This window comes from Mya arenaria, chromosome 5, assembly GCF_026914265.1.
Source record: "Mya arenaria isolate MELC-2E11 chromosome 5, ASM2691426v1".
Taxonomy (NCBI): Eukaryota; Metazoa; Mollusca; class Bivalvia; order Myida; family Myidae; genus Mya; species Mya arenaria.
The window spans coordinates 64,541,311-64,555,439 of NC_069126.1; the positions used below are offsets into that span (position 1 = coordinate 64,541,311).

Sequence of the window (14,129 nt, forward strand, 5' to 3'; positions counted from 1 at the left end):
CTCGTCTGCAAATTGAATTCAGCATCTCTGCAAGTGTACTGAATGTTAAAAAATGGTAAACGTAAAGCAATTAACATTTGTATGATTATCAAAACAAGTTTGTTTTTAAGGTTTTCAATTAAGGTGTAGCTAATTTTGATTGAAAGCATAAAAGTTCTATATAAGCTAATTAGGTGATAAGATAATGTAAATTTTTCCTTGCAGTTGGCTCCTCCCCCTATCAGTGAAGACGATGCCAGGAAGGGTATATTGAGCTTGATAGAGAGGGGCCTGATTCCTCCAGCTGCTCAGTTGACCCTCGATCCCTCCCCGGTCAAACACCGCATAGTGCCCCTGCATGACCCTGAGGACAGGAATAAACCACCTTGTACACCGGGTGCGTATTTATGTCACCTGTGTAAAATGGCAGACATATAGAGATCATGTTGTGCAGAGGCGGTTGCTTACACATCAGACTTTGATTTCCACTCTCTTAAACTGTTTATTATTTTATTGGCATAATATTTCGACGGAGTTACTGCAACAGCCAGTTCTATGTATAAACTCCAGAGTAATGACTTAGTGTTTGTTTGATTAGATTGAATACTAAGAGAACTACTTTGATATGTTTACATTTGTGTTACTGAAGCAAATAACAGTCATTGTAATCCTATCTGTAAAATATAGAGAACAAAATACTCTGTCTGCATACTGATTATGGAAAAAAAGGTCTGGCCATTAAGATAGTCTACATACACATGCATTTCTATAAATGTGTATTTTGGTTACCAATAACAGCTAATTTTTAAAGTGAATATGAAATAATACTAATTTCAGAGGTAGCACCAGCTTTGGCGGGCGTCAGACTGGACCTAGTTTCAAAGCCTTACGAGAGTCAACAGGAGACAATGGCGAGAATGCCGGTAATCCCGCCCCACCCCCAGTCCATTCCTTCCTACAGCCGAACCACCTCTGGAAAGTCTCGTGCTACCTCGGCTTCCAGTCAGAAGGCGAAAACACCGGCAACCATGAAAACTTACGAAATGCCTTTACAGCCTATGGTAGGTATTTGGAGTGGCAGTCGGAAAATTGTCTGGGTTTAATGCCAAAAGGTACCAATAAACTTCAAATAACAACACTCAACCAAATCAATTATGGCTCGCTTATGAATACATTTTGGGGGGTTTTCACACTCAAAATCAGACTTTCACTTATAATCCTAGGCACACTCTTTAACTGAAATTATCCAAACATTTTTCTTTCAATATTTTTGTATATAGGTCAGTTGGTTTAAACATTATATATTTTACAATGATTATGAAGAAAGTTATAATTACTTATAGTAAGTCACTCTTGTCGGCACGAAGTTGCTTGAGAATGTGAACTTGTGTTGTGGGGGAAACTGGAGTACTTGGAGAAAAGCACTTGTCAGGCTTAGTGACCACTAACCAAACACATGCGCCCCCAGGCCGGGAAGCTAACTTTGGTTGCTTGGTGAGAAGCGAGCGCGCAAACCATTGCACTTATTGGACAATCAAAAAGTCAGACAGATGTTCTATATCATGTATATTATACCTCACATAAATTTGTCCCTTCTTTGTATATATAAACTTGATTGGTCCATATATCACTGTATTTTGATTAATATCTATTTCTATGACGTCAGCGGTCCATATCATATTTTTGGCCGGTCTGGACCTCGCCAAAAATGTAATATGGACCGCTGACGTCATACAATTGGTAAGTGCTGCTTGCTATTTTCACAACGGCGAAAACTTGTCGCAAGTAAACATTATTAGCTTTGTTAAATTAATCACATTTAAATCGCTTTAGATATATTGAATTGTAATGAAAAGTGTTCGGTATAATATAAGAAATATAACACACCACTTCGGGCCATAAGGCATTATAAGGACTGGTCAGTCAGCCCCCAAAGGTGATATACACCTTCGGTGGTTGACTGGCCCGTCCTTATAATGTCATATGACCCTTAGTGGTGTGTTATATTTCTTAAATATATATGTACGTAAGCCATTGTTGAGTGACCCTTAATAAGTTTTGTTGAGTATACGTACAGTTTAAGTACTTTCTGGCATTTAGTCCACGTTTTTTGCTGTTGTAAAAGACATGATGGTTTATTTGTATTTAACCTCTTTTAATGGCTTGTTTTGAAAGATAATGCTTTTGCCAAAGAGTTTAATGACAGATTTATGTGATAATGCTATTTGTGTAATTAATTTTTAACACCCAGTGAAGTTATTAATAATTATAGAGGTATAGTTTAGTTTTCAGTTTTATTCGCCTTTCATTATACAAAGAGTTTAGCTGATATTGCTTTTACTGTAGAAGCCAGTTCACTCAGATCTAGTACTTGCGGTAAGCAAAATGAGTTACCCCACCTGCTTGGCTTGTTATACTACACTGCTGCAAATTATTAAATTAAAAGAATTAATTTAACACCATTTACTTTAGACCCTAAAAGCAGGGGTTTTTTTCAGCAAAAATTTCAAATAGGCCTGGCCTTTTCATTTTGGAAAATTGTACAGTGAAAGCTCTTTAAGTTGTGAAAATTGAATGCATGATCTTCAAATCCATGAATTCAAATTATGGAGATTAAAATCAAAGCCAACTATAAAATAAGAACAAACAATGATTCCATGATTTAAAAAAAACATGGGCATAGCTGAATGCTGTTAAAATTCCAATAATATCAAAAATCTCCTATGAAGTAGGGTACTGATATGAACTGATAAGCCATACACTGGCAGCCTGAAATGGCTTAGGTTTACATGAAGTAAAGGGTTAAAAAGGCAAAAAGCTACTTAAGAAGAAAAGATTTTCAGCCATTAATATACATAATTTGCAGCAGTCATGAAAATGAAAAAAAAATAATGTTTTGACCTTAATGAAATTAATCAAACACATGTCCATCCCTTTGTGAAAATTAATGTTTATCACCATTTAAAACTGAGCAATTATGTTTAATATCTTAACTGGCACCAGCAACAATCTTCAATATCCCATCACTGTGTTTTTCCTTACGACCTTTGTTATTGTGTTATTCCCATAACAACGATTTATTTTTCAGGAAAATATAGTCATAGCTTTATCATTTTTAGAATCAATGAAATAATAGATTTCTTATGTTTTGACAAAAGTCACCCATGTTTGTAAGTATACAGTAGATTCCAACCTGCCCAGATCTAATTGTAAAATATGGTAAAAGATAATACATGGAAGAAGGATAAGAGATACTAGAAGCTGTTCAGATCCACTTGCATTTAACTATTTTTCTTTTAATACTTGTTCCTTGCTACTTTGTCATTTACTTCTAATCTACAAATCTAAGCGATCGAAAACTCTTTTGGGTAACGGCTATTGAATAAGCTAGTATTTAGCTCCACAGATGTGTCTATGCTGCTGACTATCATCTCCAAACAAACAGAAACAAACTAAAAAAAATAACAAAAGCAGATTTAGTTTTAGGTTTGACTACAAGGACTCAATAGTTGAAATTACTACACAACCACTAGATATCTTAAGTCTGTGTTACATGCATAATATTATGCAGACCGAACATTTTAATTGTATAACATTATTCCACAAACACATAAATTTCTCCATCAGTATTACATGATTTCACAAATACATTTTCCCTCAGTCAAAAGCATCACATAAAAAAAATCTCTCGCAGACTTGCATGAGTCCACAAACATACATGTCTCCCTCAGTATAACATGATTCCAGATACACATAATTCCATTAGACTTGCCTAATTCCACAAACACATTTTGTCCCTTGTTCATCCACAAACACAAATACCTCCCACAGTCTTACATGATTCCCAAACTAACATATCTCTCTGTTATACAAACACATATTTCCCATACTTAATAAACTTCACTGATATTTGTTAAGTTATTAAATGTGTTTAATAATCTCCTACAATTTGCCATGATATTTTCAGAAGAAAAAGAAGGTATAGTATTAGCACATAGGTTTTGTCATTTTGCAAATGGATATTGTTAGTTTCATTTTCCATTTTAAAAATTTATTGAAAGTGTAAAATGGGAATAAAAATGATCTGTTTGAAGTGTAATTTTACCCAACAGAAAAAATACAACATTATTTGAACGTTAAAACCTGCCTATGTAAGACATTTTACACTTTCACTCACATGCAGTATGTTGATTGACATTGACAATGTATATTTTGTGGTGTTGGCATGTTTTTGCACTCTCGTTATTATGCAGATGAGATACCTTTGGGTCAAAACATCCCATGGACAAAACCTCCCTTGTCATTTTTGACTAGGTGAACAAAACCTCCCATATCATTTTGTCATGGTGGACAAAACATCCCAGATCAATTTGACACTCATCGTCCCAAAGCCTGTTAACCTGTTCGGTGTTAACAGTTCAGTGTTAACAGTTCGGTGTTAACAGTTCGGTGTTAACAGTTTGGTAACAATCATTTACATTTAGAAATTATTTAATAATTTGTGAAAACCACCTTTGTTGTGGTGATAAATTGGTGTCCATACTGGCAAGAATTTATGGGATCTAATGCCAGGATGGGATGTTTTGTCCACCATGTCAAAATGACATGGGAAGTTTTGTCCATGGGATGATTTAACTAAATCTTCAAGTGATATTCTCTTTTTTTAGTTGAAAAATACTGGTTTTACAATTCGGCATGCGTGTCTCATAGTCAACAGATTATTCATGGTTATTTAAAATAACCACTATCCCCAAAAAAGTAGGAAATATTACTAATGGTGTCAAATACAATGTACAGTTAAATCCTAAATAATGTAACTGGTCATTTTAATTGCATCTTATGGAATGAAATTTTTAAATGCATTTTATAGAATGGATTTTGTAAATGCATCTTATAGAATTAAATTTTAATTGAATTTTATGGAATGGATTTTTTAATTGCATATTATAAGGAATATATTTTTTATTGTATTTTATGGATTTAATTTTTAATTGCATTTTTTGGAATGGAATTTTGAATTGCATTTTATGGAAAGGAATTTTTAATTGTATTTTATGGAATGAAAATTTTAATTGTATTTTATTAACATTTTTTTATTACATTTTATGGATGAAAGGTTCAATTGCATTTTATGGAATGGAACCCGTGCCGAATTTTTTGGAAGCAAATTTTCAGCTGGTAATGTTTATTTCTTTTTTTTTGCTTTAATTTGCAATTTCTCTCTTAAATTGTGCATATCATTGCATTGCTGTTTTATGATTTGTTTGCTTTTGTCATTAAATGAATTTGAAAACATATTCAAAATTCTTTTCTCCAACTCATGATTTTATATCAGATTGTGTTATATATATAATTATATTCCTACAACACAATGAACTTGCATGGCAAATGCATGCATGCATAATCTAGTTATAAAAAATAACCAGACTGTAACATTCTGTTTCATGTTTTCGTTATTTTCTCTCTTTGTTTATTACATAATCTACTTTTGAAAACTATTGGTGAAACTGAATTTAAGAATCTATTACTGAAATTTTCTGTGATCTTAATAATCTTTATTCTAACTTCGTCAGTGTTCACTAATTCAGCTTCTGTGATCTGCAATATACAAATTGTACGAATAATTATAGTCCATAATATAATGGATCAACATAAGTCCAATCCTGAGGCTTTTATTTACGTACATATTCCACTCTTACAGCCTCCCCCGACAACTCCAGCAAGCGGAGACTTCAAGATGATCTCCCACAGATTTGCAGTCCAGAACGGTCGTATACGGGACACTACATCAGAGTTCCTGTCATTCAAGCAGCACTACTGTCTAACATGGGGAAGGTCAGTTTTTTATTGATTGTTTGACTCTATTGGGGAAAAATGACCAAGAATTTTGATAGATTGTTTAATTATCTTGCAAGTATTTGCATTACTTAGTTATCATTTTCAGCTTAATTGAGTTTCTTGTTAAAGAGAAATCTCATTTGGTTACCAGAAATAAGGTCGTCCTCATGGGTTAGCTACATTTTTCCATTTACTGACTCTATGTTTTGATTTGTTTAGATTTTCTTAAATATGTCAATGGAAACATGTCAACAAAGACATTTCATTGGTTCATAGTTGTGTGTAAAGGTCATTTTAAAATATGTCAAACATTCAATTCTGTAAGCCTGTACTTAGCGGTCCTCACAATAACAATTTAGGAGTAACCTGAGTTATAAAATCCAAAATTATTTTGTCAATATATTTGGTAATAGAATACAAACCCAACGTCAAACCTGTTTGCTGTGACACAAAACTCTCTTGTCTTTGAAAAAAACTTTGTGTTCAGGGTCTAACTTACAACGCCAAAACACAGGAGATCCCATAAACCCACATGGTTAGAAGTAGGAATGATCACTTTATAAGTGAGTGTCACTTTTGTCCCATCAATGTGAACTACCCGACTCTATCCCGACTAGACTTCAGCCTTCCAATGCCAGCACAGAGGAGATACCAGAAAGCCACATTGTAAAAACTAAGGATTTTTATATGCTGCCCCCACATCTGTGCTTACCTGGAATCTTCTTGAGAATATGCACTTAATATATATCCTCTAACATTTTTGCAGCATCGTGACCATGTTGAGACATGTGGAGAAGATGCTGTCCAACTTCGCTGTACCAGTGGCCTTTATCAACGGAGACAAGTAAGAATGGCTCTCTGTGTTAATACTTTAAACTTTAATATTAAATTTTACACGATTGTGAACTAAGTCACTCGTTGGCACGTTTGTGGGGCAAGAGTGTGGTCTTGTGTTGTGGGGGAAACAAGAGAAGCTTGTCCGGCTTGGTGACCATCAACTATACTCACATTCTCCCAGGCCAGAAATTGAACCCAGTTCACCTTGGTGTCCACCATGTCAAAATGGTGTGGGAGGTTTCGTCCACCTTGTCAAAAATGATGTGGGATGTTTTGTCCCATTGCCCCCTCATTCCCATCATGAATGTTAAATAATTTTGTTCTCATAAATGAATGAGCTAAAACAATCATTCATTTCTGGTCACACTAATGCTGTTGTTTGTTTCTACTGACAGGTTAGCTGATCTTGCTGAAGAGTTTGAGCTAGAGATAGTACCAAGCCTTGATGATCTGCTGTCCTGCATTGTGAACAGAGATGATGTGGAAAATATCATCTATAAACCGGTATGTGCTTGGAATGTTTAGTTGTTGTATCGAAGGAAGTTTTTGTTTATGTTGATTATTAAGCTGCTGTCCGTAAAGTCGACCAAGATGATGGTGGAAACTTAATCAGTTTTGCAAAAACAGTTTTGTATGCAATATTAAATTAGATCAATGCATTTTCCTGTAGAGCTTAGCTGTTTAAGTTGTAACGTCCGTAAAGTCGACCAAGATGATGGTGGAAACTTAATCAGTTTTGCAAAAACAGTTTTGTATGCAATATTAAATTAGATCAATGCATTTTCCTGTAGAGCTAAGCTGTTTAAGTTGTAACAATTGTACAATGAAATCAATTAGGTAATTTAAAAAAAAATACAACAACAATGACTCCATTATTAAAAGTTGTTTAATGTGAATTATGCTTAAACAGGGACGCCGATTCAAAGGACCAAATGGTCGTAACATTGCTTCCGCCAAGATTCAGGCCACGTGGAAAATGTATCGAGAGAGAAGCACGTATCTGGAATACAGACGACGCAAATGGGCAGCGGGTGTAATTGCGATCTCATGGATCATGCACATCAAGATGGCGAAGGTTCGACATCAGCTCAAACAAGTGCGACTTGACAATCTGGATGCCTTCAGAACCAGGGCAAAGGTGTGTATAAATGTTTGTGAGATTCTTGATAATGTGAAATTTATAATATTGCCTGTGAATTATTAACTGTCTGTAACTACGGAATAATGTGTTGGCAAGCAAAGAATACTCACAGAACATTTTTTAAGAAAATATTTTCTATTAAAAAATTTTCCACTTCCTCATAGTTCTTTTCTCTCAAAAGTTTTAATTTATTCTATTTGACCATGCTTTTTATTCGGATATTTCTAACTTGTTTGTTTTTGGAGACTGTATATACAATGTCATCATTAGCATCGTTTTGCGAAAACTAACCTTGACCATAACTCTAAAATCATTCAAAGTATTCAAATGAAATTTAATAGACATGTTGAAAGAGACAATGTGCACTTGTACAGCAAAGCCCATAACTCTGGCTTTAACAAATGTTAAGGAGTTTTTTTTCTGAAAATCAACAGATTTACATTCACTCTGCAGTGTTCTTGTTAGAATAATAAAGTATTCAAGAGGCAAAATTAATGAATGTCTATCACACAGAGAATCTATCAATATTTTTTTGGTCTGTTTTTAGAAATTTGCTCGGTCATGGGATCGTATCAAGAAATCAAAGCGTGTGGTGATCCACATACCCTCACTGGGTCTGAATCGGGAGATACGGGACAGCATACACGACTTTGGCATCCGACAGAATACACAGATGGCCAGGCTCTGTGATATACGAGGTACAGTTTGGATTTGATACATGTGTTATTAGATTAGAGTCAAGTGGTATAGGTGTCCGCCTATTTAACCCAAAAGGTTGATCACCACCAAGCAAAATTTCCCATGGCCTAAAAATGGACAAAATGGCTATCAGGTTTTGTCACTATCAAGCTTAAAAAAATTCGTATAACTTATAAAAAAGCTTTTTACCTTATATTGAAGAGCTTGTGTAAGCATGTCTTTAAATTAAAATTTATGTAAAAATTGAGAAAAAAACATTATCTTTGCAAAATTGGTCTTCAAGATGCATTCTTGGTGACGTTTTATTTTTATAATTCACCAACTTAACATTCACCACTTAAAATATTTTCAACTGTACATGGAATTTGTTTCAAAGAGGTAATAAGTTGTTCGTCTATTGAGGAGATTTTATGTAGCCTACATGGTATGGCAGAAGAGGGGAATCATAATGTTAGGCAATATCGCCCACATACACTGCGTCACATTATCATTTCTGCTCTCTATCACAGACATTTTTTCTCCAATCTTTACAAGCCTTGGTAGCAAAGCTTATTGGCGTAACATCCCAAATGAGTTTAAGAACCTGTCTGATGGCCATTGTCTTGCACGAGTTATTTTCATAATGATGTGCGTGCCTTATAGGTGACACATCTGATTTTCAGAACTCTAGTAAAAAAATATTGAGAAGGAGAACAACAAAACTTTGACAGACATAACATAAACTTGACAAATGATCAACAACAATTATCGTTTGATTTGAATATGCATGGTACATGCAGATACTGTACAAACATCTAAATGATAATCACATAACACAGTCTGGTAATGTCTATTTTCAGATCCGAATGTGGATGTCATTTTTATCTCTCCTGTGCCTCTCAGTGAGGAGACCCTACAGTATTACTCCAAGCTTCTCGGTCTTAAATCAGCAATCGATTCTGGTAATGTTGAAGACCAGGGCGAATTTGCTGAAAGATACAAGATAATTGTTCCTGAAGCTATCAAGAGCTTCCCGGTAGGTAGTTTTGATAAATTGATGCTATGTGTAGTTGGACATTGTTTGTGGTGTTTAATTTTTACTTGTCTCGTTTTAGAATATAAAAACCTGAGGTTTGGTCATTATAAGCCATGGTGTCATTGTTGTCATCAGTTTAATTAGCAGCTGTATCAATGTCAGCATTGCTGTGCAAAAACTTTATCTTTGGCCATACCTTAAAAAAAGAAAATATTCAAATGAAACTTGTTACACATGTCAACAGAGACAATTTGCACACTTGCAATGAGACCCATAATTCTAACTGCAATAATCAGCGACTTATGCTCATATTTTGACTGAAAAACAACAACAACAGATGAACATTGTCATGTGCTCTGTATGTATTATAAGTATCTATCATGTGTTTCCGGAATTTTTCTTGCATATCTAAATTTATCAATTTGTAAAAAAAATGATGTTGAAAACAAACTTTTGTACAATTACACCAAAAAGCGCGTGCACGTTGTTTACTGGCGTCATAGAGCGCAGAGACTAAAAATAGCGTTTGTTTACGATTATTTATTTTCAATTTTAATTAAAAGCCTTGCAAACATATATATATGATTGCGCTTTATTGAAATGGCATTATTTATTTTTCATAAACCATACAATAAATGTAATAAGAAGTGGCACGTTGTACACATGTAGCGCGTGACTCATCTTACATGGGGTAAGTAAGATGGGTTTTTCCAGCACTGGTCACATGACCGGAAACACACATCCGGTATGCAAGAATCCATAATCTATTATACCAGAATCATGTCTTCTAAGAAGATAAGAATTTTTTTATGTTGTCATAAATAAAGAAATGTCCATAGTATTGGTTGGAATCGGTTCCAGTTTCACTATTGATAATTGGTTCCACTCAAGTAACCGATTCTTGATAGTACAATTGGTTTTTGACAAGACCTTAATTGTAGTTTAATTCTGGTGTATTTACACGTAATCCTTATAATCGGCCATATAAGAAAGACATTGTTTTTTTGTTTAACTATACTTATGGTATGTGTATGTTTAAAGTTGTTACGCGTAGTTGTTGCTTTCGACCATATTGTTAACAAAAACAACTGAACACATCAGCGGAACACCATTAGGCCATAGTCTTAGTAACTATTTTTTTTATATTTGATAAGACATTGTCCATGAGATTATGAAGGAATGAATGAAATATTTTTCTTTTAAAGAATCATAAACAATTCTTTAGATGTACAAATTTTAAGAAGTACATTATCTGATTTTGTACATAAGAATGAAGTTCTGGATATTTTTGCATTTAAGAAAGAGATTAAAGCTGAGGAAGAGGTAGGGCAACTAGTTGAATTGTTGTTGAATGTTAATTGTCATATTTCACACATTTTCACTTTCAGTTTGTCTTTATGTTTCAAAGTTTCATGAGTTCCTTTTTAGTTGTTCACAATATTCACTGCAGGGATAAGCATATTTATGAGTACTCTCCTAAAAGTATGAGTTGAGTTCATTTGTTTCGAGTAATTGACAAACCAGGATGGAAATTGAAAAATGTCATTTATTCACATTAAATGACGTATATCGTTACAAACGAACAATATACATGGCTGAAACAAAGTTGGCGATAAATAAAACGCCCTTACTTTCCAATCATTTCTGCTCTAAACACGTCTCAATAGCTTAGGTTGCAACATCTGCAAGCAAAATTACAAATGTTGTTATCTATGAAACAACAGTCAGAAAGCAGTGTAATAACTGTGCTATTTTTTAAAGGTTTATGGAATGAAATTTACCTTAAGCATTAAAAAAAATATTTCTTGTTTCTTAACCCTACCTATAATTTAGGCCCCGACGATACCGTTTATAAAGCCTGTTTATAAACATATGTATAATTTTTTATACATTTTCTTTAAGTGTGTGTGGTTAATATGTAGTTTAAAAGCCTTTTAGGCTTTATACAGAAGATAACTTTAATGCCATTCCCCAATGATATCAATAACGTTTTTACATTAAGCCTAATATTTTTTTGGCCTTATTCCAAAATGTTTTTCAGTCTTTTTTGTTCGCCAAATTCATACTTGCTGTAGGCTAATTGCTCAAACTAACTATCATTATTTTTCCAGACCCACAGAATGTGCCTTTCAACACTGCTGAAGTACAGCCCACAGACAATGCTACGCATTAAGAACCTGATCAGGGGACGCGAGGCATACATGATGACGAATGTCCCACATGTAGATGACCTAGATATAGCCAACTACCTTGAGGTGCCGATTTTTGCCCCCGAACCCGAGGTGGCGCATCTGTACTCGACAAAGTCTGGCTGTAAGAGGATATTCGCCAGTGCAAAGGTGGACATGCCGCCTAGTGAATATGACATCTACAGTCTTGGCCTGGTAGGTATTTGTGTGACCAAGTTGAGGTTTTGGAACAGGGGAATGATGTGTTTCTTTCTTATGATTAAAAAATATTTAAGTCACATGATTATCTTATGTTTTTGAAAAATGAATTTCAAGTCTTAAAAATAGTAAAAGTGTAAAATTTCAACAACAAATAGATGACATTACATTGATTAGTTTACTATTGATACAAATCTGTTGGTTTAACCATATTAAGATATAACTACTTTTATACAATTAATCATTCACTGTACAAATTTTGTTTAAATCAGACAGTGAGGTATTTAGTTATATGCTTTCCGGTGATCAGTGAAATATAATTGATATTTCACTCACTGTTTCAATTTCAAAGAGTAAAAATATCAAATTTATATATTTTTTCACTGTTTTGAAACTTAAGCCCGCTTTTGGTTCCACATCATATGTCAGTGTGCACAGGGCTGGAACTTAATTTCAACTACATCTTTTCCAAAATGACATAATATGTGTACACAAATTGGCAGGTTTATCTTTCCAATGACTTTTGATTCCAATTCTAAGCATATTAATAAAAGAAAAATTGTTTGTTTCTGTGTAAGATAGCAATATGTTGCACTGCGTGAAAATCAAAAGTAAATATTTCACTCATGGCTATGCCACTCATGAACTATCTTTTGGTGCTCACTCAGTGCAATATATTTCGATCTTACACTGAAGCTAAAAATTAATCTCTATATAAACTATGTAAAAATCAACAAAAATGTTCTTTATAATATTTATAATTACCTTTACAACTTTTTACAGCTCCATGAGTCGATGGCCCAACTGGTTACAGAGAACCTCCTGGTTAAACGCTGGCTGTTCAAGCTGGACGATGAGTTTGATGGAAGGGGTATTGCATACTGCGACATCACGGAGCACCTGAAATGTTACCGCTGGGCGCTCAAGGAACAGAAACGCTACGGGGACAAATGGAGCAAGAAGTGGGCTCAGGTCGGATTACACTTTTTAATAATGATTTTTAATTTATAGATTAAAAAAGTAAATAATTTTGAATAAAAATATTGAGCAAGATTATCAAAGCGTTTTTTCTTCATTTTTTCAATATTGTGCAGAAGAAATTGATTAAAATACAAATGTAAACTTAAATAATAAATGAAATACTTAGAAACATTTTGTTTACAACTATAACAATCTTACTCATTTAAACATCTTGCAATTAAATGAGGAGGACGAAAAAATGATGATCTGTTTGCAATTCAATTTATGATGCTTACAGGAGCCAGTATTTATCAAGATCCTGTCAGAGATCGGGGAACTGCTAGAGGAGCACAGCACCCCTGTTAACACCAAGGTGTACTCAACATGGGATAAATTCCTCACCTCCTTCCTCAGCAAAGGTATGAGGGTTTTAGCCAGACACTAGCTATTAAAGCCACACAGTAGTATCCATCCAGAGTGGCATTGGTTTTGAGTTTGGTCTACAACAGATGATCATTGCGGCCCATTACTTTTGCTAACCAATATAAATTATTTGAGTACATCAAGGGCCATAAGGTCATTGCATATTGTTTCTAAATTCGAGAAAAATACCCCCTAAATGGGCTTGATTTGAGGTGTTAGGTATTCCATGTTTTGCGACACATACTGGCACAGGGAACTAGTTTTAATAGCTATGTTGATGGTGAATTTTCTATCAAATATTAAATGCTTTTGGAGTTCTTAGTATGAAAGCTCTTACAAGCTCTACTTGTTTACCAATATATGTTACTGTTATTGTACTCCCTGTCTCCCTGAGGAGTACAGCAGATGATTCCTTAAGGTCAGTTTGCTGTAGAGCAAAATTGCAGCGACCTTGGACACCAAAAGCTTGTCCTATTGATATACTTGAGGTAGGGTGGTTGGTTGTTACCTGCAGATGATACACAATAATTTAAAGGTCAGCAGGTCAAAATTCAGGGCCACATTGACTTTGAATAGAAAAATCTTGTCAGATCAACATAAAAAGAGTGCTTGGACTTGGTGGAGAGGTTGGCCTTGACCCATCTGACAAGACCCAATTAGGGGGCATTTGTCATGTGACTGTGACAGCTCTTGTGTCCATTCATTGACCAATGTTCTTTACTGTTATTTACTAAGACTTACCTGTTATTTCCATTAATTTACCAACACTTTACTGTTATTTTCATTAATTTACCAACACTCTTCTGTTATTTCAATTCATTTACTAATGTACTTTACTTTTTTCCCATTA

General features: G+C 34.3%; 1 protein-coding gene across 4 annotated transcripts in view; it reads left to right on the forward strand.

Annotated features, from left to right (window-relative positions):
• LOC128235030 (IQ domain-containing protein H-like) overlaps positions 1 to 14,129 on the forward strand; it is a 33,041-nt gene that overhangs the window by 13,559 nt on the left and 5,353 nt on the right. For 2 of the 4 annotated variants that reach the window (XM_052949715.1, XM_052949718.1), the window contains 12 exons: positions 205 to 376; positions 817 to 1,040; positions 2,326 to 2,355; positions 5,681 to 5,814; positions 6,584 to 6,661; positions 7,050 to 7,158; positions 7,565 to 7,792; positions 8,343 to 8,493; positions 9,334 to 9,509; positions 11,621 to 11,893; positions 12,680 to 12,868; positions 13,155 to 13,275. In XM_052949715.1, coding sequence (XP_052805675.1) covers positions 205 to 376; positions 817 to 1,040; positions 2,326 to 2,355; positions 5,681 to 5,814; positions 6,584 to 6,661; positions 7,050 to 7,158; positions 7,565 to 7,792; positions 8,343 to 8,493; positions 9,334 to 9,509; positions 11,621 to 11,893; positions 12,680 to 12,868; positions 13,155 to 13,275 — 1,885 coding nt within the window. The remainder of the gene's footprint in view (positions 1 to 204; positions 377 to 816; positions 1,041 to 2,325; positions 2,356 to 5,680; positions 5,815 to 6,583; positions 6,662 to 7,049; positions 7,159 to 7,564; positions 7,793 to 8,342; positions 8,494 to 9,333; positions 9,510 to 11,620; positions 11,894 to 12,679; positions 12,869 to 13,154; positions 13,276 to 14,129) is intronic. The other 2 variants (XM_052949717.1, XM_052949719.1) reach the window with 1 other exon arrangement.